At 44.7% G+C, this 27,527-nt stretch overlaps 3 protein-coding genes and 2 long non-coding RNA genes across 14 annotated transcripts; 4 read left to right on the top strand and 1 right to left on the bottom strand.

Annotated features, from left to right (window-relative positions):
* Positions 1–1,815: 1,815 nt before the first annotated feature.
* On the top strand, positions 1,816–2,488 carry LOC117860755 (uncharacterized). Its single transcript, XR_011898592.1, has 2 exons — positions 1,816–2,002; positions 2,145–2,488. It is a non-coding gene; the product is annotated as an uncharacterized lncRNA (long non-coding RNA).
* A 182-nt stretch (positions 2,489–2,670) lies between these two features.
* Positions 2,671–7,211, bottom strand: LOC117860634 (receptor kinase-like protein Xa21). The gene is given in 4 exon segments (XM_034743993.2): positions 2,671–3,334; positions 3,501–4,444; positions 4,446–4,906; positions 4,908–7,211. Coding segments are annotated over 4 exon segments (3,915 nt in total). The 5' UTR covers positions 7,044–7,211; the 3' UTR covers positions 2,671–2,960.
* A 620-nt stretch (positions 7,212–7,831) lies between these two features.
* On the top strand, positions 7,832–9,362 carry LOC117860028 (uncharacterized). Its single transcript, XR_004641357.2, has 4 exons — positions 7,832–8,219; positions 8,298–8,407; positions 8,865–8,949; positions 9,108–9,362. It is a non-coding gene; the product is annotated as an uncharacterized lncRNA (long non-coding RNA).
* A 2,909-nt stretch (positions 9,363–12,271) lies between these two features.
* Positions 12,272–14,646, top strand: LOC117861297 (uncharacterized). The gene is made up of 2 exons (XM_034744829.2): positions 12,272–12,559; positions 12,662–14,646. The coding sequence occupies exon 2, from the start codon at positions 12,692–12,694 to the stop codon at positions 14,252–14,254; it is 1,563 nt and encodes a 520-aa protein (XP_034600720.1). The 5' UTR covers positions 12,272–12,559; positions 12,662–12,691; the 3' UTR covers positions 14,255–14,646.
* A 7,077-nt stretch (positions 14,647–21,723) lies between these two features.
* On the top strand, positions 21,724–27,475 carry LOC117860565 (solanesyl-diphosphate synthase 1, mitochondrial). 10 transcript variants are annotated; one of them, XM_072294673.1, is made up of 12 exons: positions 21,724–21,948; positions 22,979–23,071; positions 23,299–23,379; positions 23,554–23,625; positions 23,762–23,869; positions 23,960–24,046; positions 24,542–24,613; positions 24,900–24,985; positions 25,420–25,552; positions 25,640–25,726; positions 26,864–26,965; positions 27,106–27,475. In XM_072294673.1, the coding sequence occupies exons 1-12, from the start codon at positions 21,868–21,870 to the stop codon at positions 27,283–27,285; spliced, it is 1,182 nt and encodes a 393-aa protein (XP_072150774.1). In that variant the 5' UTR covers positions 21,724–21,867; the 3' UTR covers positions 27,286–27,475. The 10 variants fall into 10 exon arrangements, with proteins under 10 accessions (XP_072150774.1, XP_034599774.1, XP_034599775.1 ...); XM_034743884.2 differs by lacking the exon at positions 25,640–25,726 and adding an exon at positions 22,155–22,335 and having other exon boundaries at positions 21,793–21,948; positions 26,867–26,965; XM_072294671.1 differs by lacking the exon at positions 25,640–25,726 and adding an exon at positions 22,155–22,335 and having other exon boundaries at positions 21,793–21,948; positions 23,296–23,379; positions 26,867–26,965.
* The last annotated feature ends 52 nt before the right edge of the window (positions 27,476–27,527 follow it).

Genomic DNA, 27,527 nt, shown 5'->3' with positions numbered 1-27,527 from the left:
CGCTGGCACTCTCTCGTCACTAGCCTGTTCACCAGCTACATGTCAAGAATGCATTTCTCCATGGCACTCTTTCTGAGACTGTGTATTGTGCTCAGCTTGCTAGTTTTGAGCATTCTGCTCATCCAGACTTCGTTTGCCGCCTCAACAAGTCTCTGTACGGCTTGAAGCAAGCTCCTCGCGCCTGACATAGTTAGTTTACAGCTTATTATCAGTCTGTTGGCTTTGTGGAGGCCAAATCTGACACCTCGTTGTTTGTGTTTCATCGAGGCACCGAGATCGTGTATCTCTTGCTCTATGTTGATGACATTGTACTCACGACTTCTTCTCCAATGTTGCTTCGACAGATTATTCAGGCTTTGCAGCTGGAATTCTCTATGAAGGATCTTGGATCTCTTCATCATTTCCTGGGTATGCATGTGCAGCCTGTTGTTGGTGGAGGATTTCTGTTGTCTCGGTGGCAGTACATGCTTGATATCCTAGATCGTGCTGGCATGGCTGAGTGTAGGCTGTGTTCCACTCCCGTTGACACCAATCCCAAGGTGTTGGCTGCTTCAGGTGCTCCTGTTAACAATGCCTCGGATTTTCGCAGTCTCGCCGACGCTTTGCAGTATCTCACTTTCACCAGGCTGGATATCGCCTACGTGGTTCAGCAAGTCTGTCTCCACAGGCATGATCCGCGAGAGTCTCACCTTGCTGCCCTGAAGCGCATCCTCCGGTACATCCGTGGCACTCTCCATCTCGACCTACTGCTGCGTCCGTGTTCAGGTCAGGATTCACTGGTGGTATACTCTGATGCTGATTGGCAGGCTGTCCAGACACTCGCAAATCCACTTCCGGCTATGCGGTCTTCCTTGGTGACAACCTGGTTTCTTGGTCCTCTAAGCGACAACACACTGTCTCCAGGTCCAGTGCCGAAGCTGAGTACCGTGTCATGGCCAATGCCATCGCCGAAGCTACCTGGCCCTGCCAGCTTCTTCAGGAGCTCCATGCCCCACTTCGCCGCGCCTCCTTGGTGTATTGTGACAATATCATCGCGGTCTACATATCCTCCAACCCGGTTCAGCATCAGCACACCAAACATATTGAGATCGATCTTCACTTCGTTCGCGAGCGCGTTGCTATGGGTGACGTTCGAGTACTACATGTTCCCACATCGGCTTAGTACGCCGACGTCTTCACCAAGGGGTTGCCTTCGTCTGTATTCACAGAGTTTAGGTCCAGTCTAAACATTTGTGGTACCGACGATTAGACTGCGGGAGCGTGTTGGAATATGTGTAATTGGGCTAGAGCCCGGCTAGGCCCATGTGCTGCCGGCACCCTGATAGGCGCTTGTGCTATGCCGCTGGCCCCTATCAGGTCAGGCGCCAGGGTTTATTGTAGCATAGGCAAGGGCTCCTCCTAACCCTAGGACCCTATCCTATGTATATGTACGTGCTATGCACCTTTATAATCAATCTACCATTTTCCTAGCCATATTTGCTTTCAAATGTGACACCTGTTCATGGATGCTTGTACAGCATGGACTATTATTTGCAGAAGACATACTACAAGACAGCTGCAAAGCTATTGCTGTCTTCGCTGAGCAAACAACAGAAGTACAAGCTCTTGCTTATCAGTATGGCAGACACTTGGTGTGTTGTATTTTTCCTTAGACAGAAGCTGTTCCTATTTTTGCTAGACAATTGAACTGTTAAGATGACCTACACTCTCTCTTCCAGGGCATAGCATATCAGTTGATCGATGACATCCTCAATTTCACAGGCACATCAGCTTCACTAGGCAAAGCCTCCTTGTCTGATATCCATCAAGTAATACAGTTATTCACTCAATATTTCCTCAGTAGTATTTTACTTTTTAAGATATCAATGACATGTAAGGAATCATATATGCCCTGTATGGACAGGGAATTGTGACAGCTCCCATACCTTTTGCGATGGAAGAATTCCCTGAACTGCGTGAGATTGTTGAACAGGGATTTGATGACCCTTTAAATGTTAAGACGGTTCGTACTGCAAGTGTATTTTTTTTTTGAAAGGAAAGTGTACTTTTCTTTGTTTCCAGTAATATAATCCAACTATTTGGGTTGTGAAATGCTCATAAATTGTCTAGTGTGGTCTCAGAACTGCTCAATTTTACACTTGTAGGCCCTCAAATACCTTTCAAAAAGTCAGGGAATCGAGAGGACGAGGTCTCTTGCTGCTGAACATGCAAAACTGGCAGCGGGCGCTATCGATGATCTTCCTGATAGTGAGGATCAAGTTGTGCTTAACTCGAGGCAAGCGCTCAAAGATCTGACTCAAAAGTTCATGAGAAGAACAAAGTGACTTGGTGAAGCAGAAAATGTAGTATTGGTTAAACATGCCAGCAGGCAGTAGAATCCATAATGATGCATCATTTCTTTTAAAAATGTAACAATGCATCATGCATGTTTTTGTTGCTGAACAGTTTATATTGGTGACTGATGAGAACTTCAGCAGGTTTGGAACAAGAGCTTTACCTCTGTTTTCCCTCCATTTATATCATTCATCAATTTCTGCAGATTGCATGATGACAGGCATAACTGCATAATGCCAGAGTAGAAGTTGGATGCAAAAAGTTGCCTTATGAGTATGTATTATGTAGATAGCAAAACAACATATCTCTGAATAATTGGAGTAAAACATTAATAGATCTTCAAAGAAACACACACTGCGATCTTTTCATATGAAAATCATTCTCTTTAATTACATGGGCCACATCATATATTAAGATAATCTAACAATGTTCTCTAGACCCTGATGTGCAGGTGGATGCGATACTGGCATCCATTGTGTATGCAATGTCAATCTTATGCTTTCATGTCTTTTTAAAAGTAAAAAGCGCAACACTTGGTTGAGTGCGGTCAAGGACCTGGTATCTGTTCTGATCACGGAATACTGTAAAATGGTTCTGGATATGGAAATCCTGTGTTTCAGAAAGTTCTATGTACTTAATAAGTGCAACTGGTTATAATTGTCTTTGATTCTGTGAAGCGCTCTCAAGGCATCACCAATCAGCAAGCGGTCTATTGGAAGTTCCTTTGAGCACAGAATTCCGATATGCAGAATTGAAGTAACACAGGCAACTATAATTTCTCTGGTGCTACTGGAGCTGCTTGTTCTCCCTTCGAGTTCCGGATCTTGTACCACACTGGTGACTTGCTGATCTTGCAGTGCTATTTGCACGTACCTATGAAGGTTGAGGTCTTGCACGAAGTCGCTATCTGTTGGTCTTTTTCCTGTGAAAATTTCCAACAATAGTACTCCGAAGCTGTACATGTCACCATAGATTGAGACTTCGTTACCCAGTCCATACTCTGTTTGGAACACTCATATTATTCAGCAACTAAATGAGGACTATCAGCAATGCTACAGCTACAATGTTAAATGATGGAAAAAGGAGCAATGCATTTTACTTGCTTGTGGATTTCAATTTTCAATCAATCATGAAAGTAAAATGCAGTGTACTTGTTAGAACCTGACCTGGAGGAGCATATCCAATGGTTCCCCTTCTTGTAGCCCAACCACTTGATATATCTGAGGGGTTAGTCTGGTCTTGATGCACAAATCTTGCGAGCCCAAAATCACCAACATGGGCAACCATGTCATTGTCAAGGAGAATATTGCTTGGCTTGAGATCACAATGAACTATCGGGGTTGGTTTATAGTGGTGAAGATATTCGAGTGCAGAAGCGACATGAATGGCAATGTCTATCCGTTGGACAAGATCAATCCTACTATGGGTGCCATGTTCCCTGAGACGGTGGTGTAGCCACTGGTCTAGATTTCCATTTGGTAGGAAATCAAATACAATAGCTTTGAAATCAAGGCCACCGGAATCAATACTTGAACACACCGTCAAGATTTTCACAAGGTTCCGATGTCGAGCACATCTCAGAGTCTCACATTCTGCAATGAAACTTTGTGACGCCCCTCGCTGCTGAAGGTTGAGCACCTTCACAGCGACAACAACTTCTTGGTCATGGCTTATCATTGTTCCCTTGTAAACAGAGCCGAAGCTTCCGATGCCTATGAGGTTTTCAGAAGCAAAACTATTTGTTGCATTCATCAAGTTGACATATGAAACCCTTGCATACTGATCATTGATGAGTGGTAAGGCATGTTCTGCCTTTATCAACTTCCTTCTTTGATGACATAATACACATAGTGCAAGGAGCAAGGAGATTCCTAGAAAGGCAGTGGCTATGGAGACCATCATGACAAGTTTGTGTGATGGCTTATTGTTGCTAGTACTGCCATTATCTGAGCAAGGTGGCAATTTCAGCTGAGTAATACCTCCACAGAGGCTAGAGTTTCCCTCAAATGAAAATGCGCTAGCGTTAAGAAATATTCCGTGCTTTGGGACTTCACCATCAAAGTTATTAAAGGAGATATGCAGTTGTTCAAGACCTTTCACGTGACCAACTTCTTGAAAGATCAAGAACCAAGAGGGCCTTCGGTTGTCCCAATGACTCTGAAATTTTCCCTTAAAACATGTTCCCTTTCATACTGCAAGACTGTAAGATTTGGCAATCGCCAAGAGAGTTGGGGATTTCCCCGGTTAACCTATTTCCAGATACATCAAGGGTCACAAGATTTTTCAGGTGACCAACTTCCGATGGCAACGATCCAGTTAGCATGTTCTCTTGGAAAGTCGCGTAGTCGGAAAGCGTGGATATGAGGAGAATTTCTTTTGGTATTGGACCAGTAAGGCGATTGTGCTCCAGGGACAGCGACTGCAAAGGGCAACTACCAAGACTGGAAGGAATGGGACCCGTGAGCATGTTGTCCTCAAGGAATAGTGAGGTGAGCACGGTGAGATTGCCAATTGTTGGTGGGATTTGCCCTGATAGCTTGTTGCCGAACAAGAGAAGGTTGCCCAGCTTGTTAAGGGATAATACCAGTAAGGTTATTGCGATCCATATAAATTCTCTTCAAGTTGACAAGGTTGCCGATTTCTTGAGGTATTTGCCCACTTACCATGTTGTTACTTATGCTCAAGTACTCCATGCTCGTCGAAAGGTTTGCGATCGAGCCAGGAAGCATACCTCCCAGCTTGTTTCTAGCCAAGTCAATGACCTTCAGATTGCTGCAGTTGGTCAGACTATCCATGAATCCCCAGTCAGCATCAACATTTGCTTCCAGCTTGTTGGAGTCCAGTCTCAGTGCCCACAAGTTCTTGAGGTGAGTTCCAAGGCAGTTCGGTATGACTCCGGAGAAGGAATTATCTGACATCTGCGCCAACTCCAGCTTGGAGGCGTTGCAGAGCGACGGCGGGATGGTACCGTGTAGCCGGTTGTTGTTAACGGCGAACCACGTGAGTCTGGGCAGCCTGCCACCGGCGTTCGGGGGCAGAGTCCCGGTGAGGTTGTTCATCTGCACGTCAAGTTTCTGGAGAGAGGAGATGTTAAACACGGCGGAAGGTATGGATCCTTGGAGCATGTTGTAGTGAAGGAAGAGGCCGGTGAGAGCTTTGAGGTTGCCCAGGGTGGAAGGTATGGATCCTTGGAGCATGTTGAAGCCGAGGTAGAGGCCGGTGAGAGCTTCGAGGTTGCCGAGAGCGCCAGGGATGGCGCCGGCGAGGTTGTTGCTGGTGAGGCTGAGGATGGTGAGGGAGGTGAGGTTGCCAAGGGAGGCAGGGATTGCTCCGGTGAGGTTGTTGAACTGCACGTTAAGATCCTGGAGAGAGGAGATGTTAAACATGGCGGAAGGTATGGATCCTTGGAGCATGTTCTGGTTGAGGTAGAGGCCGGTGAGAGCTTTGAGGTTGCCGAGACTGCCAGGGATGGCGTCGGCGAGGTTGTTGTTGGCGAGGCCGAGGATGGTGAGGGAGGTGAGGTTGCCAAGGGAGGCAGGGATTGCTCCGGTGAGGTTATTGCTGGAGAGGTAGAGGCCGGTGAGAGCTTTGAGGTTGCCGAGAGCGCCAGGGATGGCGCCGGCAAGGTTGTTGCTGGCGAGGCTGAGGATGGTGAGGGAGGTGAGGTTGCCAAGGGAGGCAGGGATTGCTCCGGTGAGGTTGTTGCGGGCGAGGTAGAGGCCGGTGAGAGCTTCGAGGTTGCCGAGAGCGCCAGGGATGGCGCCGGCAAGGTTGTTGCTGGTGAGGCTGAGGATGGTGAGGGAGGTGAGGTTGCCAAGGGAGGCAGGGATTGCTCCGGTGAGGTTGTTGAACTGCACGTTAAGATCCTGGAGAGAGGAGATGTTAAACATGGCGGAAGGTGTGGATCCTTGGAGCATGTTCTGGTTGAGGTAGAGGCCGGTGAGAGCTTTGAGGTTGCCGAGACTGCCAGGGATGGCGTCGGCGAGGTTGTTGCTGGCGAGGCCGAGGATGGTGAGGGAGGTGAGGTTGCCAAGGGAGGCAGGGATTGCTCCGGTGAGGTTATTGCTGGAGAGGTAGAGGCCGGTGAGAGCTTTGAGGTTGCCGAGAGCGCCAGGGATGGCGCCGGCAAGGTTGTTGTTGGCGAGGCCGAGGATGGTGAGGGAGGTGAGGTTGCCAAGGGAGGCAGGGATTGCTCCGGTGAGGTTGTTGTAGCTGAGACTGAGCTTCTGGAGGCGGTGCAGTGACCCCAGCGCTGGGGGCACCGGCCCCTGCAGCACGTTGTGGCTGAGATTGAGGTGCTCGAGGGAGGGCGGCAACGGGGAGGGCACGCCGCCGCCGAGGCGGTTCCTGGAGAGGTCGAGTCGCCGGAGGTAGGTGAGGCCCGAGAGGGATGAAGGAGCCGCGGTGCCGGAGCTGGCCAGGCCGAGCCTGTGGAGGTCCAGCGCTGTCACGCGGCTGCGGCGGCGCCCGCGCACCCCGCACGTGACGCCGTGCCACCCGCACGGCGCCGGCGCGGTCATGTTGCCGGCGCCCCATGATGCCAAGGCCCCGTATGGGTCGTCCGTGATGAGGGACCGGAACTGCATGAGCGCACGGTGGTCAGCGCCGGTGCCGTCACTTCCCGCGGAGGCCGATGTCCATGCTGGAGATGCAAGGAGGAGGGAGGCTACGAGTAGGATGGAGCAATGGTGCTCCATGGCTGTCCGCATAGCTTGGCTCTGTGCTCCTTGATGCAGCGAGTAATAACAAGGCTATTTAAAATGCCGATTCAATCTCGCAAGTCTCTAATTTCCAAGTCACCAAGTCAATGAGGTCTTCTTCCAACTTAGCCTAATTTTCAAGTCACTAAGAAGTCAATGAGGTCTTCTTCCAAGTCACTAAGTCAATGAGGTCAATTTCCAAGTCAGTGAGTCAACTTTGTTGACGACCATATCCACGGGTCATCCTCCAACATCCAGTTGGATGAAAGTTTCTTTATACGAATACTGGTAGTCCAGATCCTCTTAGTCAGGCCACAGGGCATACGCGCAGGATTGGTAGTCCGACTGGCTGCTGCCTGTTTCAACATTTTCGTACAACTAATTCAACAATCTACGGACCGTGATACATCATTTCGAATAGCTAATGAGGTTAGATATTTATTTATAGTAGGCTTGGGAGATGAGGTATTTATGTACGGATCTTTTATATCTATACCTATTATTAAAGGAAGGAGAAGCTTTTTCCCTTTAACCCCCTCTCTTCCCTCCCTTTAACACCCGAGGCCCTCTTCTCTTCAGAATTTGGACTGCGGGTTGATTTCACGAAATGTCAGGACCTTTTTTGCAAGATTAGGGTGACGTACGAAAATCGTGGCAGAGATGTTGCTTACTTTAATAATAGGTATAGATATAAAAGAGCGGTTGTTTCTTCTAACCGTCACGATCGTTTTGCAAAAAAAACCCCTTAACTTTTTTTTAATCAAACCCATAGTCGTTGGAGTAGTTCTTCATGATTTTGCAAAAAAAAAGCCCCGCGGGCCGCCTCCTCCAGGGCGTCCTCCTCATCCTCCATCTGGATCTGGCATGGTGCACCGGCTATTCTCCCATGCCGCCGCCGCTGGCACCACACCCTGGCTGCCTGCTAGCGCAAGCCACTCTTGCCTCGCCGGCAGCTGCGCACAACCCCAGTCCCAAGCTGCCTACGGTGCGCGACCGCCCTCCCTTGCCGGCGACCCCGCGTGCCTCCGCTCGCGGCGGGCTTCTGCCCTTGTGCTCCTGTGGCCAATAGGCCAAGCCTGTTGGCCAAGCAGTGGTCACCCCTCCGGGAACAGCGGCTGCCTCTCCCTCCGTCGAGCAGCAGGGGCCGCTGCCTAACTGCCTCCTCTCTCAAGCAGCAATCTACAGGTACAGCCACGAGCTACTCCACTTTCTCCCTTTTTTGCAACTCCACTTTAATCCGCCTGCACCCCTGGACTGCTACAGATTGAGCTTCTCTGGCGCTTGGCCTGAGGAATAGCATGGGATGCACTGTTGTGGCTTGGATGCTTTATCTGATTTGGGGAAAAATGGAGATTAGAGGCAAGATCTAGCACGTGAGTTGCTGCTACTAGCCTGATGCTGCTCTCTTTATGGTGATACTGCCATGTAGGTTTACATACTGCATGAGATTCTCGTATTTCTTAATTGGACTGCAACTTGTTTATTGCTTCTTAATTACTGTTGCTGTAGATGGTACATGTACTTGCACTGATTATATGCAGAGTTTAGCTATTCTCCAGTATTCAGTGTTCCTTGTGGGATAGTAAGCTATATGTAATGCAAAGTCTTTACATCATGAAGTGTTTTGCTTGTATTGTTGCCTCGCTTGAATTAACTGTTTTAGTGGCTTATCTCTACTGCTGGTCATCCGAATCAAGCATCTGCCAGTGTAGCAATCAGTGTGATAGTAGTCTTCCTTGCAGGAACGTCACTAGCAATTTTATTGATAATTTCATCAAATATGTTTCTTGAAGCCTTATCATTCTCACTGATTCTATTCTGACCTTGCAGTACTGAAAGAAGATTTCACACTGGCAAAATTCAGATAAATATGAAGTATCTTCACATATGACAAAAGAATAATTGTATACTACAGGTAAGATATGTTGATAGTGGAAAATTGAAGTATCTTCACATATGAAGTAATCTGATTTTAACATATCTTTGTGGGAAATTGAATCCGTACCCTGAATATGTACCCTCTTTCATGAAAAATTGCCTCTATCTGAAACCATACAGTTTCTCTTGTTGCAGATACCTTAAGCAAAACCGGCTGTAGAAGAGGATGACCTCAACAGCAGCTAATGCAAAAGCAACAAATTAGGCTGATTCGCTGAAGCTAAAGCTGACCTATAAAAGTGATGAACGCACTGTTACAAGGCTTCTGGATACTAGAAATCTATATATGTTAGATTGTGTATATGTATGTATGGAACATGGAAGGGTGTAATAAATATGTTTTGTAAAGCTAATACTTTGTTGCAATAAAAATACTTTTATTAACGCTAATGATATGGATTTGGATTAAAAATGGGCTAGGCTGAATGGATTGGGCCTACAAACGAGAATAAAAAGTTAGGTCACCCCAATACCAAAAATATCATAATACAACAGGTAATTTTATTCTGTTAGTTGTTTTGCACCATCAAGGAATGAGAGCTCTGTTGCGGATGGGTAGGGAAGAAGAGAAAAAAGGAAAATGAAGACAAGAACCAATTGGTGGGAGACTGCGGAAGGCATCACTGATGAATTGCATACAAGCTTGGTGAAGCCTACCGAACAACAACGTTCAAAGAAGCAAAGCCAAGGCTAACGAGGATGGATATATGCAAGTGTGAGCTTCGTGAGAAACTATGAACGTCAGTCGCCACTGTCGATAAGAGAGGATATATGTAGGGGTGCATCGCTGATGATATATAGAGGCTCCCATTGCAACGCACGGGCATATTTGCTATAAAAGATAAATATATTCAATAATTTAGCAATTCTATTTGGCCTAATTGAAAATTGACAAACAACATCAAATTATCACCCAAATTTTGCGCCATGTGTATTGGGATGTGCGATGCTTTTTTCCTCCCGTGCAACGCACAGGCATATTTCCTAGTAAGTAATAACATTGCAATCCCAGTCCAAATGAACAAGTCTAGTTAAAACCACGTAAAGCAATCCAAACCCAATCCAAGTCCAGTTAAAACCACGTAAAACAATCCAAGTCCAATACAAACTGTCTAATATCCAATCCAATTCAAAAAAAATTTAAATACAATCCATATATGTTTGTTGGCAGGGCGAAGCTTGGAGGTAGACATGAGCATTTTGCGGGCTGGGCTGGTAAAAAGTCCGGTTCATTTTGGGCTGAAAATTTGTGCTCACGAACATCCCATGGATGTTGTCAGGCCGAGTTTTTGGGCTGGGTTCGGGCTGGGCTTAGATCAGGCCTTCTTTTTTAGTTGAAAAATAAATAAAATTAATTGCTTGGGTGGCTCGGGCCAGCCCGATTTTTTTTGAGCTTGATTTTCGTTGAACATGCCCGACTCGACAGCTAACGTGAGCGTGCCAAAACCCATCAGGATCGGGTTGGGCTTAAAATGCTCGGGTCTATTTGGTCATGCATGCCGACCGCCCAATCCATCTCTGTGTATGATCTAGTGCGGCTCGCTCCACATCGGCTCGACTTCGCCGACGTCGAGTCTCAGCTGCCCCATTAAATACAGTCCATATATGTTTGTTGGCAGGGCGAAGGTTGGAGGTTGGTCATGGCCAAAGCTTGCGTACCAAATCTGTTAGGTTGCGCCCCCACCCCTTTGGAAGCGTCTCCAACCTCTGCCAATTGTCATAGGTCCAATAATAATCCCAAAAGTTTAGTATTTAAAATTTAACATGGCACGCACTCCATATAAAATCCTTAAATATATTCGTATCAATCTTTCCCAAATCAAGTTTAACATAACGTTGAAGCATGTTTAAATGTAAAAATTGGAACCTACTCCTTTTGTTCCAAAGTGTAAGTCGTTTTACCTTTTCTAGATGCTACACACCTAAATATAGACTTACGGAGTATGTCTAGATACATAGCTGAGCCTATATATCTAGAAAAGCTAAAATGATTAATATTTTGAAACGGAGGTAGTAATAGATATGATTAGTTATACATATTAGAACAAAGAAACACATAAAAATAAAAGGAAAATTAGTCAGCTGCGTATCTTTACTTGAAAAGCATCATTCTTTTTATATTGTTTGAAAGAAAATCCTCAACTTCATATCAATCTTCTCTAGCGTGCCACTCTAAGTGCCCACCATGGCTAATGGCTAGATTAATGTTGAATCACATTTTTTGAACATATGGAATTAGGTTTCGTAAATTTTTAAATCAATTTTAACAAAGCTTTGAAGCATGTATACATGTAAAAGTCAGGATCTAATACATATGATAAGTTATACATATGTGCTATGTGAAACACATCAAAATAAAAAAGAAAATTAATTAGCTGCACACATATGTGCTATGTGATCAACAAATGATGCTGGCTGGTTGGCTTGCATCCCCACCTAATATGAGTCGTCCATCTGCTGTGACACGAATTTTAAACATACGCATGAGTTTAAAATCTTTGGAAGATCGACAAGATTTCATGCCTCTCTGACCTGTAGCTTATGGGCTGAGATTTGGCAGCCACAATTGTTAAGTGGGCTTTTCAAGGGGATTACGGGCCTTTAGGCCCAAGAGACACGGGTCGGAGAGATGGAGACAGAGCGGCGCGCTGCTGCTCTGATCGGATTCCTGCCGGCCATGGCCGAGCTCCTGGAGCCTCAGGCCAGCGGAGCAGGAGCAAGTGGAGGAGACTGGAACGTGTCGGAATCGGTCGCCTGGGGTATGAGGAGCTCGTCTGCAGTGGAAACGGAGCACCGGGTCGGCGGCGGCGGCGGAAACATGACGGGCAGCAACGGCGAGATCCGCAACGGCGCGGAGCCAGCGAAGCGGAAGGCCACGCGCTCGGCCGGCGAGAGCCTAGGCCTCGCAGCGACACCGCGGTGCTGGGGCGCGCCGCAGCGGCAACCAGAGGGCACCAGCTGCAGAGGATATGAGGAAAGGCGCCGCTGAATCAGGTGCGTCTCCCGCCGGATCCACCCATTCCCCCATGTTGGCCGTGGCCTACCTCTTTCCGCCCTCTCGCCGCAAAGGGATTCATCAACCCTAGCGCCGCCTGCTTAAGGGGCCCTTACAAAGACTTCAACATTGGCGTCATATACTAGAAATTGCCACTGACAAGCGCCCAAGGTTTTTCCAAGTTCCTTGTCCACTGCTGACCAAGACTCGTAAAAAGGAACTTCCAAGTTTTTGTATTGTTTTATCTACAAGACCAAGACATTCCAAAATATTCTCAAGTTGCGTCTCACTTTCTTTTCCTGTGGTTAGTCATCACACATGCATTCGCACCGATCTTCATTTGATTTTCCACAACAAGTCAAATAATTCTTCCTGAAATCCTGAGGGACCTGCCTGCCTACCTCTTTTTCCCTTGGTAAGACCAGACCCTCCACATCCCTCCTCATTGGCTTGCATACCTTGTTTTCTCCCCGTCGAAGCCTTTGCTATCCCTGAATTCTCTCTAAGTTCTCATCATGCCCCTCACTGTATGATTTTACCCTCGAGATATCCCTACATACAGAGGATAGCTGCCCATGTGATCCAGTCAAAGGTAGGTTCTTTACAGCTGCTAAGCTAAATCTTTGCTTGTGATCCAAAGTTCATATATTTTTGTCTCTCATGTTTGCTGTTTTGTGTTGAATTTCCTGAACAGGGAAGGGATACTACAGATCCTTGAATCCCGATGGCGGAGATCGTCAGTTCTGCAGTTGTCAACGAGACAGTTAGCCAAATCCTATCTAGTCTGGTTCAAAATTATGGGGATAAAGAGGAATCTAATGCGAACAGAAACTTGGAGAGGCTAGAGATGGCAAACATCAGGCTAGAGGCTGCTCTTGAGGTGTCAGGAAAGTGGCAGATCACTGATGCATCCTTGTTGCGTTGGCGCAGGAAGCTGAAGCGTGCTGCCCAAGAGTGCGATGACACGCTGCACAAATGCAAACAGAGGATCCTGGAAGATGTAGAGACAGAAAAGAGGGTGAGGAATTCCTCATTTCCTGTGCGTATGGCACATACTACTAAGTCATTTGTCTTCTCCGTCATCAGCTTCAACAAAGATGAGTCGAACAGTTCCATTGCTCGAAGATTTGAGTGGTTAGCAGATGGGGCTAGAGAGTTTCTGAGATTAGTAGAGCTTGGTGGTACGCCACGTTGTCACATGCCCTTTGACCCTCTTATCATGCACCTTCTTGCATGCAAGAAACTACAGCACAGAATCATTCGAGCAAACAAGTGCCCTTTGTTTCTACAGTTGGTGCCCTATATAACTTCAGATCATGGAATAGAGGCTAGACTCATCTTCATTCGGACAGATGGTAATGTTTCAGAAGATGACTTTTTCCTTTCTTTAATGCTACAGCTTTCAGAGAGTACAGACATAGTAGGGACTGCAATTAAGTGCCTACAGCTGTATGGCCCTATTTTCAAGTCTACAGTTGAAACCATTACGAAAGAACTTATGCAACTACCTACAGAACACTTCTCATGGGTGCCAGTTGTTGATACACACCACAAAGAACATTGGGACAATCTTCACAACTTTGGCACTGATTGGTTTCGCCCAAACCCGTTATGTTGCAAGCAGAATGTTCAGCACAAGCTCTATCACGGTACGGAGTTAAACAAGTCAAGATTACTAGGTGCCTTTCTAGAACCAGTTATTGAAGTACATCTGCAGTGCTATGTCTCGCTCTCAGAGTGCATCCAACATAGGTCCTTATTGTTTGAAACCAAAAATTCTGTACAAGATTCTCCATATCTGAAAGTTGGAGTCCTTTTGACGCCCCATGGGCATTTAGAAGACATTCTACTTGTAGATAGGAGTCCTGCAATACCGGCAATCTACAGTGAGGAGCAGCATTCCTTGCATGTGAACTTCACCTTGGGGCAACTTGAAGAGATCATGCTGCCAAAGGCAATAGATTACTTCTGCAAGAATGACGAAGCGACAGTCTACCAAATGCTTTGGAAATTAAAACACGGTGCTTCATACATTATGATTGAGAAGGCAAGCATGAGCTCACAGAGAACAAGCATGCGGCCATGGAGAACTTTTCAGGGACCTAGGGAAGGAAAGATGTTGCTATGCCATGACCAAGAGATAGGGAGACGGACAAATGTGATCTTTCAATTCCTCAACCTGTGGTTTGTACATGCGCCTGTCCAGCTGCGAGGGACGATTGTGGATTGGATTCAGAAAGAAAAGGAAAGTCGGTGCATAGCTAGCCAGCTACATCTGAACTTCTAAATCATCTAACGTGGATGGATAAGGGAAATGAGGAATAAAAGACTGGAAATGGGATGTTCTAGGGAACACATCAAATATTTGCTATGGCTATGACAAGCATAAAATTAAAATCCTATATCGACGGAGCAGTGTAATGCCCGGTTGTGACTGAGAAGGCGCAGCGCTAGGAGTACATCTTCAGGAGTGAGTGGTGTGTTTTGTATGCATGTGTGACATACAGGTAGGGCCGGGCTGTCAGCCTGTGTGTGGGGTATTAAGTGTGTCGGATGGGTAACAATTGTAATCAGTATTGAGGCCTTGTTTAGTTGCCCAACTTTGGGGTGTTAAAATTACTGTAGCAACACTGTAGCGTTTCGTTTGTATTTGTGAATTATTGTCCAAATATTGACTAATTAGGCTCAAAAGATTCGTCTCGCAAAGTACAACAAAACTGTGCAATTAGTTTTTGATTTCATCTACATTCAGTACTCCATACATGTACCGCAAGTTTGATGTGATGAGGAATCTTCCTTTTGCGTAGTGCCAAAGTTGGAATTATGGAGTGAACTAAACATGGCCTGACTTGTGAATGAAAACTCTGGTTCTCGAGGTTCAGGTTCCTTTCCCAAACTACCTCCTGATTCCGATTGGTGTTTGCGCTCACGTCGCCGGCGAGTCGTCGATAGCAACGGGACATTACAGTCGGTATCAGAGACTTGTCTTCCTCAGCGTGTGTGTGTGTGGGGGGGGGGGGGCGGTTCGGTGCGGCGGCGGCGCGCAGTGGCGGGCTGAGCAGGCGGCGCACGGCGGCGGTGTCTTTTCTTCTCAATTCAGGTGCCTTCCCAGCAATTCCTTATTCCTACGGGCGATTCTGGTGCGTTAGGGTTTGGATCGGTTGCTCGTGCGTTGAATTGCAATACTCCGTCGATCTGAGCTCGAAACCGGAGTGGGTCTGCTGAGATCCCGTCGTTTGCCGCGCGGCACCGGCGACGGCGATTGATTTCCCGTAATTCCCATTCTACCTCGACTCGATTTGCGGGCAGTTCACCACAGCTCCACCAAAACCTTCCGTGCAGTCCCAGTTTGTGCTCGACGCAATGGCGGAGGGGTATGCCAAGACAGATGCGAAATTGGACAAGCTGATGGAGTCTGTGGATTTGTTGTTCTCCAAAATGGAAGACCTCACCATCACTCAGCAACAGATGCAGGTGAAGCTTGATATCAACAGCAAGGCGGTTGATCTGTCCATGCGGGAGCAGCAACTTATGGCACAGCAGTTGGAGGCCACTGGTCAGGCGGTGGCGAAATTGACGCTGGAGCACATGGGGAAAGACGATCCAGAACAAGGGGGAAGTTCTACACCATCGGCTGCAGCTTACCACCGTCAGAATTACCATCGATAAGACCATGCAGTCTTTGGTGAGCCCCAAAATTCTCGTTCTACTTTTGGTGGTCGCCATGCTGGGCACAATTCTTATGTGCATAAGAGCTCCATGCCGAAGATGCAATTCCCTAGGTTTGAAGGACAAGACCCCACAATCTGGCGTGACAAGTGTGAAACATACTTTCAGATTTTTTATATCCCTGACCATATGAAAATTATGACAGCAGTGATGCACATGGATGAAAATGCTTCTAGGTGGTTTAGAGTTTCCAAAAGAAATAATATGGTGGAGACATGGGATCAATTCATCAAAGTTGTGGAGCAAAAATTTGGAGCTTATGATTACCAACATACTATCGATGAATTGTTGGACCTGAAGCAAATAGGTTCAGTGGAAGAATATGCAGCTGCTTTTGAAGCTCTGCAGTTTCAGGTGGACATGCATAGTGGAGGCATGCCTGATACTTACTTTATCTCCCAGTTCATTAGAGGGTTAAAGCCAGAGCTCAGATATGCAGTTCAAGGACAAGTCCCACATTCCATGGAAAGAGCTGCAATGTTGGCTAAAATACAGTAATAGATTCAAGACAAAAATACCAAAAAAGGGCTGAAAACTCCAAACAGCACAAGATGGCCAGCTGCATCATCTTCTGCCAGAATGGACCAACACAAACCAGTCACATCTGCCCCACTTTCTAAGGAAAGGCAGCTCAGGGATTATTGCAGAACTCATAATTTGTGCTTTTATTGCAGAGAACCACATGATGCTACTCATGCTTCTAAGTGCACTAAGAGGCCCAAAGCTCAAGCAAATGCCCTTATGCTGAATGATTTGGACATCAATTTAACTGAAGAGGTGTTAACATAGTTGGACATTGAGGATGCCTTAGCAGCTGATTTTGGTACTCTATCTCTCAATGCCATTCCTGGAACAGATGACGGGGAGGTCATGAGATTAAGAGCTCTTGTTAAAAACAAAGTTATGTTGATGCTAGTGGACAGTGGTAGTTCTCATTGCTTTGTTAGCTCCACATTTTTGAAGAAACTTGGCATACAATCCATACCTGCACCACCTAAGACAGTAAAGGTAGCCAATGGAGAGGTATTAATTTCTGATCAAATGGTACCCCAATTGGAATGATGGATTCAGGGACACACTTTCAGCTGTGATATGAGAGTTCTGGATATAGCTGCTTATGATTGCATCTTAGGCTATGATTGGCTCAAACTCAACAGTCCCATCACTCACCATTGGGAGCACAAGACCATGGAACTTATGTACAAAGGGCAGCTTGTCACCATTAAAGGGGTCAACTCAAACAATTTGGCTGTTCAGGAGCTCTCAGCTGATAAGTTGCTTAAATGGGATGCTGGCAATGATATATGGGCTTTTGCTATTGTCAAGGTTCTGCCAGATCAAGCATCACCATCTGTGCTAGAAGAAATTCAGGAGGTCCTTGATGAATTTAAGGATGTATTTGCTGAACCTAAAGAGCTACCTCCCTCCAGGGTTTATGATCATCCAATTCCAATCACTCCAGGTGCTATCCCTGTTAACTCTAAACCTTATAGATATTCTCCATCGCACAAAAATGAGATTGAGAGGCAGGTGATAGAACTTCTAGCTGCTGGTCTTATAACTCCTAGTACCAGCCCTTATGCTTCTCTTGTCTTATTAGTCCAAAAGAAAGATGACACTTGGCATTTTTTGTGTGGATTATAGGAAACTCAATGATATTACTATCAAGAATAGGTTCCCTCTGCCAATTATTGATGAAATCTTGAATGAACTTGCTGGCACAAAATATTTCACTAAATTAGACATGAGAGCTGGTTATCACCAAGTGAGAATGAAAGAGTGTGATGAACACAAAACAACTTTTAAGACACACCATGGTCATTACCAGTTTAGGGTCTTGCCATTTGGGCTTACCAATGCTCCAGCCACCTTTCAATGCACTATGAATGAGCTTTTGGGTCCTTTTCTCAGGAAATTTGTGCTGGTGTTTCTTGATGACATATTAATTTACAGCCCCACCTTGGAATTACATATCCAGCATCTCAGACTTGTTCTAGAGAAATTCAGACAGCATCACTTCTTCCTGAAACATAGCAAATATTCTTTTGCTCAAAGCCAGCTTGAATACTTGGGGCACATTATCTCTGATCAGGGTGTGGCTACTGATCTAGCAAAAATAGAAGCAATGCTAAAGTGGCCAATTCCCACAAATGTAACTGAGTTGAGGGGCTTTTTGGGTCTCACAGGCTACTACAAAAAATTCTATCAAACATTATGGCTTGAGAAGAAGCAATTTGAGTGGTCTGCAACAGCTCCAGCAACATTTGACAAGCTAAAGGAGGCAATGGTAATAGCTCCAGTTTTAGCTATTCCAAATTTCAATCAACCATTTATTGTCGAAACAGATGCTTTTGACTCAGGAGTGGGAGCTATTTTGATGCAAAGAGACCAACCTGTGGCTTATATGAGTAAAGCACTAGGACCCACCCATCAGAAATTGTCTATCTATGAAAAGGAGTTTTTGGCTTTGATAATGGCTGTAGAGAAATGGAGGCCATATCTCCAGAGACAAGAGTTTGTCATTAGAATAGATCACAAGAGCTTATCCTATCTCAATGAACAAAATCTACATTCTGAAATGCAAAGGAAGGCAATGACCAAGCTTATGGGGTTACAATTCAAAGTAATTTACAGAAACGGCAAACACAATCTGGCAGCTGATGCTTTATCATCTCTATTTATTAGCAATACAAGCTGTTTCTGAAGCTCAACCTGTTTGGGTCCAAGAGGAGCTCAATTCTTATGCTACTGATCCTCAAGCTCAAGAATTATTAACCAGACTAGCCATCAAATCCCCAGATGAACAAGGTTTCTCATTACATCAAGGCCTTATCAAGTTCAACAACAAAATATGGATTGCTGCAAATTCAGCATTACAAACAAGAGTAATTGATGCTTTACACACTAGTGTTATTGGAGGCCACTCTGGAACAAAAGCTACATACTACAGAGTCAAGCAACTCTTTTATTGGAAAGGCATGAAAACTGATGTTGACAACTTTGTGAAGCAGTGTACCATCCGTTAGCAAGCAAAACATGAGCACAACCATCCAGGTGGTTTGCTTCAACCCTTCCTATTCCTCAAGGTGCTTGGCAGGATATTTTCATGGATTTTATAGAAGGCTTGCCACTATCTGAAGGGTGCAATGTCATATTAATGGTGGTTGATAGATTCACCAAATGCGCCACTTTATCCCTCTCAAACACCCATTCAATGCCCAGGCAGTGGCCAAAGTGGTACTTGACAAGGTGATCAAATTACATGGCATGCCCAGGACAATTGTCTCTGACAGAGATAAGATTTTCACAAGTACTTTCTGGACAGCACTGTTTAAATTAGTGGATACAAAATTGCTCAGAAGTTCATCTTACCACCCTCAAACAGATGGTCAAACTGAGCGTGTGAATCAATGCCTTGAAATATACCTTCGGTGTGCTGTTCAAGATTCACCCAAACAGTGGAAAACTTGGTTCTCTTTGGCTGAACTATGGTACAATTCTAATTACCATACTTCTTTGGACTGCTCTCCTTTTAAGGCTTTGTATGGTTATGAAGAAGATTTGGGCACATTTTTACCTCTGGAGACTCAAGACCAAAACCCAGCTGTTGAGTTCCTGCAAGAACGAGAACAACAACTAGCATCTCTGAAACAACACCTGGCTGCAGCACAAAATCGCTTTAAGCTTCAGGCAGATCGCCATCGTGTAGACATGAGTTTTTAGGTGGGAGAGCAAGTTTTACTCAAGTTTCAGCCTTATGTACAACAGTCAGTGGTAACCAGATGTTATCTCAAACTTGCCTTCAAATACTTTGGTCCATTTGAGGTGGAACAGAAAATGGGACAGGCTGCATACAAGTTGAAATTGCCGGAGGGAAGCCTCATTCATCCAGTTTTCCATGTGTCTCAACTCAAGCCATTCACACCCAACTACACCCCAGTCTTCAAGGAGCTGCCTAAATTGACAGATATGTCTGTACAAAACCTGTCACCAGAAGCTGTGCTTGATTGCCGCCTGGTCAAGAAGGGATCCAGAGCAGTTCCTCACATTCTTGTCAAGTGGACTGGCATTCCTGCTACTTCTTCTACTTGGGAAGATTTCTATGTTGTCAAGCACAGGTTTCCTGACGCCGTTGCTTGGGGACAAGCAACTTCTGCAGCCGGGGGAGATGTAATGCCCGGTTGTGACTGAGAAGGAGCAGCGCTAGGAGTACGTCTTCAGGAGTGAGTGGTGTGTTTTGTATGTGTGTGTGACATACAGGTAGGGCCGGGCTGTTAGCCTGTGTGTAGGGTATTAAGTGTGTCGGATGGGTAACAATTGTAATCAGTATTGACTTGTGAATGAAAACTATAGTTCTCGAAACTACCTCCTAATTCCTATTGGTGTTTGCGCTCACGTCGCCGGCGAGTCGTTGATGGCAACGGGGCATTACACAAAGCCATAGCAAGAAGGTTGCAAAGTTACATTAATCTGTTCTGTTGATTTACAATTAGAGGTACTATGTTGTAAACTACGAACTTGCACTAGTATAACACATCACTCATTTGTAGTTTTTGTATGCTGTCGCTTGTTTCTCGCCAGCTGATCTCATTTAGCAAAATGTAATGCATCTTTCAGTAGTTTGTAGTTAATTTTTTTCCATGAGACCTTTTTTTAAGTTCCGTGAGAATTTTAAGTGGGTGGTCATGTACCATGTAATATTTATAACCATTTTAGAGAAAAATTACAAGGATAATGCTCGTTTTGTGACTTTATATACTCCTCATAGCTGATAATGACCGGGGATTCCTCGATTTTATCACACTTGCACTACTGTGATGTAGTGAGAGATCGTGCTCTGCCCTGCCTAGGAAATATTCTGTGAACATAAAGTAGTCAAGCATCAAACTAATTGTTTGTTCCTTTTTAAATGAAGGGAAAGAATAGGAATCCTGTAATCAGGAACTTGTAATTTAGAATCAGCAAAAGAAACAAGATGGCTATGTGCACTGAAATAGCAGCATGTTCAAATCCGAGGTGGCTTTTGTATTTTTGTCAACTAAGAGATCAGATGCTCATGTTGTTCATACCTTCTAATTCTGTCAAGTGTTGCCATCTCTGCCAACCGATGTTTAGGAAGCATGAAAAATATGCTTTCTAAACATATGCTTTTTCTGGTGACAAAAAGAAAGTTCGTGTGCTTTTCCATATGCTTTTTCCCTCTCGATTTGGTCTGTGTTATGCTCTATTTTGGAACCTTGTTCCGGAGACACCATGGGATTCGGACCCTGATGTTAACTCAATCACACGGGCGCCCGCTCTCTAGCTTTGTTTCTGTTCATTTCTCCATTCTCTGCGCGTAATTTTCTTTTTTCTGTTGGCATCGGCTACGGAGGCTTCAACTCTGTTTGGAACACACCGTGCATATGCAATAGGCTAACTTTCAGTTTGGCGAATCTAGTTCGTTCTCTTTGAGGTTCACGTTACCGACGCTCTAAAAAGTATATGATAAAAAACGCATCATTATATTAAAAAGAGCGAAAATTGCAGAAACAGTTTACAAACCTTGCGGAGAAGAGACTCACGGCACACCCTTTGCATACACCGCATGCAGACTCTCCAAAATAGATCCTACATTTTTTTATGATTTTTAACTCATGATAAGTACTAAAAAAACACATGATAAGTTTTATGAACTTTCCAATTCCATCCAACTCAATTCAACAACTAGATCCTACATAGTACTCAGGTTGTTTTTGGGTGTTCATCTATTTTTTTAATAAAATGTGTACATTGATATTAATATGTAGATTTTTTTGCAACATATTACGCACCATTGTTGTAAAAAATAAAATTCAGTATCCTTCAATACCATTTCAAATAGACCGCTGGCACCACCGTTATATTCTCCTGCAGTAATACTCACTTCTTATTAAAAATATATTTTAACTAAAGTTCGATTTAAATACATTTTTGAAATATAGTCATTTCCAAAAAATCAGTAGAGTAAAGAAAGAGAATAAAAGGGGAAAATAATGTTTAAAAAAAAAGTAGAGCGGGGCATTCGGCATTCCTTCCGCAAGCCCACTGCTGCTGCAGTGCTGCTGAGCGGGGCATTTGGCTCTGGTCAACGCATCTCGCTGGCAGCGGTGGCCAGGCCTCAGGCGGCCTCCCCGGCGATTGGGACCGGCCATGATGCTGCCGGGACGGCTTCTTCTCGCTGGGCTCCTGCGCTCAGCCTCCACCGCTTCCTCTGCTCCCCGAATGCCAACGGTGAGACTTACGGATCCCGCATCTATGAGTTCTTCATTTGGGGATACTTTTTCTTTGCCCCTCTGTAATTTTGCAAAAGGTTTCTTTTTGTCACGTCGATGCGTTGCTGTCCGATAACTGAGAGGGAGAACAAATCTGGATCTGCGGTTTCGTGGGAGATACTTACTAAAATGCTAATGTAAGAATTTTGCATCTCCACCTTGCAGAGTTGCATTATGTCGTGGATTGAAATGTACACCGCAGCTTTAGTGCCATAGTGACAACATCCATAAGGCTTGAGCAAAACTGTACACAATGCAACGGCACGTAGGGTCATTGCAGCAGTGCTTGTGGCAAATGGGAGCTTGACAACTGTTGTTCAATAGTTTGGAACCGCGACGCGAATTGGTTAGTTTATCTGCTCCAGTAGCAGATGCTGCCTTTGCAGATTCGCTGATACTTCACCATGTTCTACTCTTAAAAACTATGGTTCCCTTTTCTTGGTATTAGCATTTTAGCATGATGAGGAGGAAATGTATTTCATTATGAATTCTTGGTTAGTTCATTCGATTTCACTGATTTGTCAGCGTAGCAGTTGGATTATCATTCTACGTTAGAGCTTGTTAATATCCTTTGTGCAGCTTGCATCCCTTTTGCTACTACACCAAAGCAGTGCGTTGACTTCCTCCCTGTAACAATTATGCAGTTTACAAGAAAGATTATTTCTTTCAGGATTGAAGGAATATTGGCAGACTTAGGCCTCTAAACATATTCGTTGCTTTCACATGTATTGGTTATCAGAGAAGTGGAAAACTGGAAATCCATGCCCACTTGCTACAAGAACACAGCTACCAGAAAAGTGGAATCCATACTCACATGCTGCTCTAACATCCCGCAGTCAAACATAAGTTTGGTTGTGTTTACAATGCATTTCAACTGCCCATTCAAATTTAATCCACATGTATGCACGCATGTCAAATGTTTCCAGTATCCTAAATTCACAATACTATGTAATGCTTTGACACCACCTTCTTGGCTTCTTGCTTCACAGAATATGTGCTATTGGGACAGATTTACTTGGAGTTCATGTTATTTTCACAGCACAAGTGATCATTCTTCCAGAAAAGCAGGGCTAACAGCTAAGGTAGATATGGTCATACAGACTCCTTTATCATGATGCTACAAAGATTATTTTATTCTATTTAAGCATGAATCAGAGGGTGGTGAGTCTATTGAGTGCATAGTAAGGCAAACAACTGGGTTGTTATTGTCACTGTATAGTCATGTCACTCTTGTCTCAACCATGTAAGGCAATCACATGTGCCAGAATTCTGTTCTCCTAACAAAACCATTCCTTTTTCTGTGTAGTAGGAGCAGCTAGACCCCTTTGTGCTGATTAAAGATGAAGTCTCTGAAGTGACAGATCGATTGCGCTCAATGGTGGTTGCTGAGGTGCATAATTTAACTGTAATCTTTGCTTGAATTACACTATATAATGATACTTTCACCCTTTTTTTTCTGTACCATGAAATACTATAAACTACATCACCCACCTTTTCCCAATAGCTTAAGCTTTTGGATGAGCTATTTGGCGTATGGAACTCAATATATGTGTTATCTCCACAGGTGCCTGAACTGACATCAGCAGCTGGATACTTCTTCAGAGCTGGAGCTGAAGGGAAAAGAACTTGTCCTACTGTAAGACCAGATTTCATAGTGTGTTCTTGTATCTTATCATCATACCATAGATATGTACTTTTTTTAGTAGACACAAGTATATATAATTTACTCGTTCAGTTTCACCATTGTAAGCTCCTGACTATTGATGTTTCAGGTTCTACTGTTGATGGCTTCAGCTATAAGCATGGGCATAGCTGATGGCTTAGAGAATAAGCCTCGAGCAAGGCATATGCATCTTGCTGAGATAACTGAAATGATTCATGTACGCATCTTAGGCGTCTTGTTTCATTCCACTTTCCGAAACATTCAGAAATATTTGTTTTAGTGACTTGTCTTCTCCCTTGCATCTTAGATATCGAGCCTTATTCATGATGACGTTTTGGACGATGCTGATACTAGGCGTGGCATGGACTCATTGAACTTCAAAGTGGGGAAGAAAGTAATATCATATACTTTTTCTACAATGGCTAACTTGTATATTTAGGGCCAAATAGTTCAGTAATCATTCTTATCATAAAATTTTAATGGAAAAGGAAATTCAAGGGATCTTAATTTAAAGTTGTATTCTTAAATATGGACATATAAACATGTGGGCATCAATTAGTTGCTGTTCAGTAGCTCAATTAAAGTATTTTGGTTTAGCCTTTTTTTTCCCGTAGTTCTTAGAGACCAAAATATAAACAATTTCTTATTTAATGTGCAAGTAAGCCCATTTTTCTGTTTGATACCTCTGAAAATGAATAATGATAATAGTTGTATCTGTTTATTTTCCACATCTTCTCATCTCATAAGTATGGACCGTGTTCTTCTAAAAGAAATAAAAGGAAGCAGCGCCAAGCCATGCTGTAAACTTGGCAAAATGCAAGTCAAACTATATCTTGTGTCATATTCACAATACCTTATAACAGTTAGTAAAGCTGATGCTACCCTGCAGTTTGCAGTATTGGCTGGCGATTTCCTACTTTTCAGGGCATTTTCTGCAGCTGTGTCTCTTGACAATACTGAGGTGCGATGTTTCTCCTTTGTAAAGGCTAACAAGTTATATTACTTTCCTTCATCTTTGTTTGACTTTGTTGGGAATGTTGCTATCGAGGATAAAATAGACTATGAGTGGGGGCTAAAAAAATACAACTGAAAGAACAAAATCACTTTAGTTTTTAGCATGTGAGCTGCCATGTCACTCTGCATCTTTGCCCATTTCTTTCAACATCAGATTATGGCAGTTCCTTTCCAGTTTGTATCTTTTGCATGTTCATAACGTCAAGATACCGAAATTATTTTTAATTCTGCAGGTTGTATCATTACTAGCAACTGCTGTAAATAATCTTGTTACTGGTGAGCTTATGCAGATGTCAATAACTCCAGCACAGCGCTGCAGGTACATATCCAATTCATTTTATCATTTTCTTGCATCAAGCTATTGTCCAGTTTGATGTGGGGTCAGTGTGGAGGTAGCAGATTAGTGCCTTAGAATGTGTTGTTATGCTCAGTTGATTCTTTAACTCTTCATATTTGGGCTGTCATATGTGTGCAAGTAGCTGTTTAGCTTAGAGTGGATATGTACTGACGTTACTTTTCATCAACTATCATCAAATCAAAGTCCAGGAAAAATGTTCACTACTTAATATAATGCCAATCACAATTAAATAGATCATTGGTGCTAATCTATTTACTAAAAACTTGGATAACCTTGTTCTGGATCGAGCAGATTCAAGAAAAGAAAGGAATGCTAGATGAGTTCATCAAGCCATGACGATCAACACTTTCTAATATTTTACTTAATGTGACACCTGTTCATGGATGCTTGTACAGCATGGACTATTATTTGCAGAAGACATACTACAAGACAGCTGCATTGATTTCAAACAGCTGCAAAGCTATTGCTGTCCTTGCTGAGCAAACAACAGAAGTACAAGCTCTTGCTTATCAGTATGGCAGACACTTGGTGTGTTGTATTTTTCCTTACACAGAAGCTGTTCCTATTTTTGCTAGACACATGAACTGTTAAGATGACCTACACTCTCTCTTCCAGGGCATAGCATATCAGTTGATCGATGACATCCTCGATTTCACAGGCACATCAGCTTCACTAGGCAAAGCCTCCTTGTCTGATATCCATCTGTAGAGAGATAGAATTGGGGGAAACACCACACACCCAAGGGCGCCGGCGAAGTCCATGGTGGCGTCGCCGGCGATGATGTCGCAGGTGGTGCTGAAGCGGGGATTGGCGCCGCGAAGGAGGTTGAGCACCATGGTGGGGTCGTCAACAGGCTTGCCGACATCACGGAGGCGATCGGCCGCCTTCTTCATCTCTTGGCCGTAGGCCTCGACGGACAGATCGCCCTGAGACAGGGTCATGAAGGCCTGACTCAGGAAGATGGCGCGCGGCGCCTTGTTCGCCTCGAATCGGGCGGTGATGGCAGCCCAATGCTTGCGTGCCGTCGGGTCGGGAGTCATGATGAAGTCGTGGACGGCGTCGGAGACGGTGCTGTAGATCCAGGAACGGACACAGCAGTCCTCCTGCAGCCAAGCCGGCGTGAGGGGGTTGGGAGGCGCCGTCCTGTCGATGTGGGACAGCAGGCCGAAGGTGCCACACAGGGCGTCGAAGCAGGCCTTCCACTTGGAGAAGTTGTCCGCGCGGAGGTCGAGCTTCATAGGGACGTAGGACTGCACAGAGATCGTAGCGTAAGGAAGCGCCATGGGGAGAACGATCTGCGCAGTCGAGACGGCGTCGCCGAGGAGGGAAGAAAATCCGCCGGATGAATCGGAGTCGCTGTCACCGGCGGAGGAGTCCACGTGGGTGACTGTGGACATGCAAGGGTCCGGCGCGGCCGGAGGAGAGGCAGCGCAGGATGGTGGTGCCGTGCCCTAGGTCAGGCGGCGGCGTGCCCTAGGTCAGGCGGCGGCGCGCCCTAGGGCAGGCGGCGGCGGGTGGTGGGTGGAGAGGCAGCGGAAGGGAAGGAACAGAATCAGAGATACCCCGGACTCGTGATACCATGTAGAGAGATAGAATTGGGGGAAACACCACACACCCAATGGGGGGGGTGACCTCTTATATATATAGCCAATGTGGCTTGGAGTACAAGAAACATCCTATACAAGGAATACTATAATTAGCCTAGCTATATACGGCTGTACTAGACATATATGTCTAACACCATCAAGTAATACAGTTATTCACTCAATATTTCCTCAGTAGTATTTTACTTTTTAAGATATCAATGACATGTAAGGAATCAAATATGCCCTGTATGGACAGGGAATTGTGACAGCTCCCATACTTTTTGCGATGGAAGAATTCCCTGAAGTGCATGAGATTGTTGAACAGGGATTTGATGACCCTTTAAATGTTAAGACGGTTTGTATTGCAAGTGTATTTTTTTAAAAAGGAAAGTGTACTTTTCTTTGTTTCCAGTAATATAATCCAACTATTTGGGTTGTGAAATGCTCATAAATTGTCCAGTGTGGTCTCAGAACTGCTCAATTTTACACTTGTAGGCCCTCAAATACCTTTCAAAAAGTCAGGGAATCGAGAGGACGAGGTCCCTTGCTGCTGAACATGCAAAACTGGCAGCGAGCGCTATCGATGATCTTCTTGATAGTGAGGATCAAGTTGTGCTTAACTCGAGGCAAGCGCTCAAAGATCTTGCTCAAAAGTTCATGAGAAGAACAAAGTGAATTGGTGAAGCAGAAAATGTAGTATTTGTTAAACATGCCAGCAGGCAGTAGAATCCATAATGATGCATCATTTCTTTTAAAAATATAACAATGCACCATGCATGTTTTTGTTGCTGAACAGTTTATTATGGGTGACAGATGAGAACTTCATCAGGTTTGGAACAAGAGCTTTACCTCTCTTTTCCCTCCATTTATACCATTAATCTATTTCTGCAGATTGCATGATGACAGGCATAACCGCA

Source organism: Setaria viridis, chromosome 6 (genome assembly GCF_005286985.2).
Source record: "Setaria viridis chromosome 6, Setaria_viridis_v4.0, whole genome shotgun sequence".
Classification (NCBI taxonomy): domain Eukaryota; kingdom Viridiplantae; phylum Streptophyta; class Magnoliopsida; order Poales; family Poaceae; genus Setaria; species Setaria viridis.
This window is presented reverse-complemented; position numbering and strand designations above follow the sequence as displayed.

What these genes read in the sequence shown, in the direction of transcription:
- LOC117861297 (XM_034744829.2), top strand. Translation starts at nt 12,692, where the DNA reads ATGGCGGAGATCGTCAGTTCTGCAGTTGTCAACGAGACAGTTAGCCAA.
- LOC117860565 (XM_072294673.1), top strand. Translation starts at nt 21,868, where the DNA reads ATGATGCTGCCGGGACGGCTTCTTCTCGCTGGGCTCCTGCGCTCAGCC. An exon ending in ACTTCAAAGTGGGGAAGAAA is followed by an intron (nt 24,047 to 24,541) that starts GTAATATCATAT and finishes GCTACCCTGCAG; the next exon opens with TTTGCAGTATTGGCTGGCGA. An exon ending in CCTCCTTGTCTGATATCCAT is followed by an intron (nt 25,727 to 26,863) that starts CTGTAGAGAGAT and finishes GCCCTGTATGGA; the next exon opens with CAGGGAATTGTGACAGCTCC.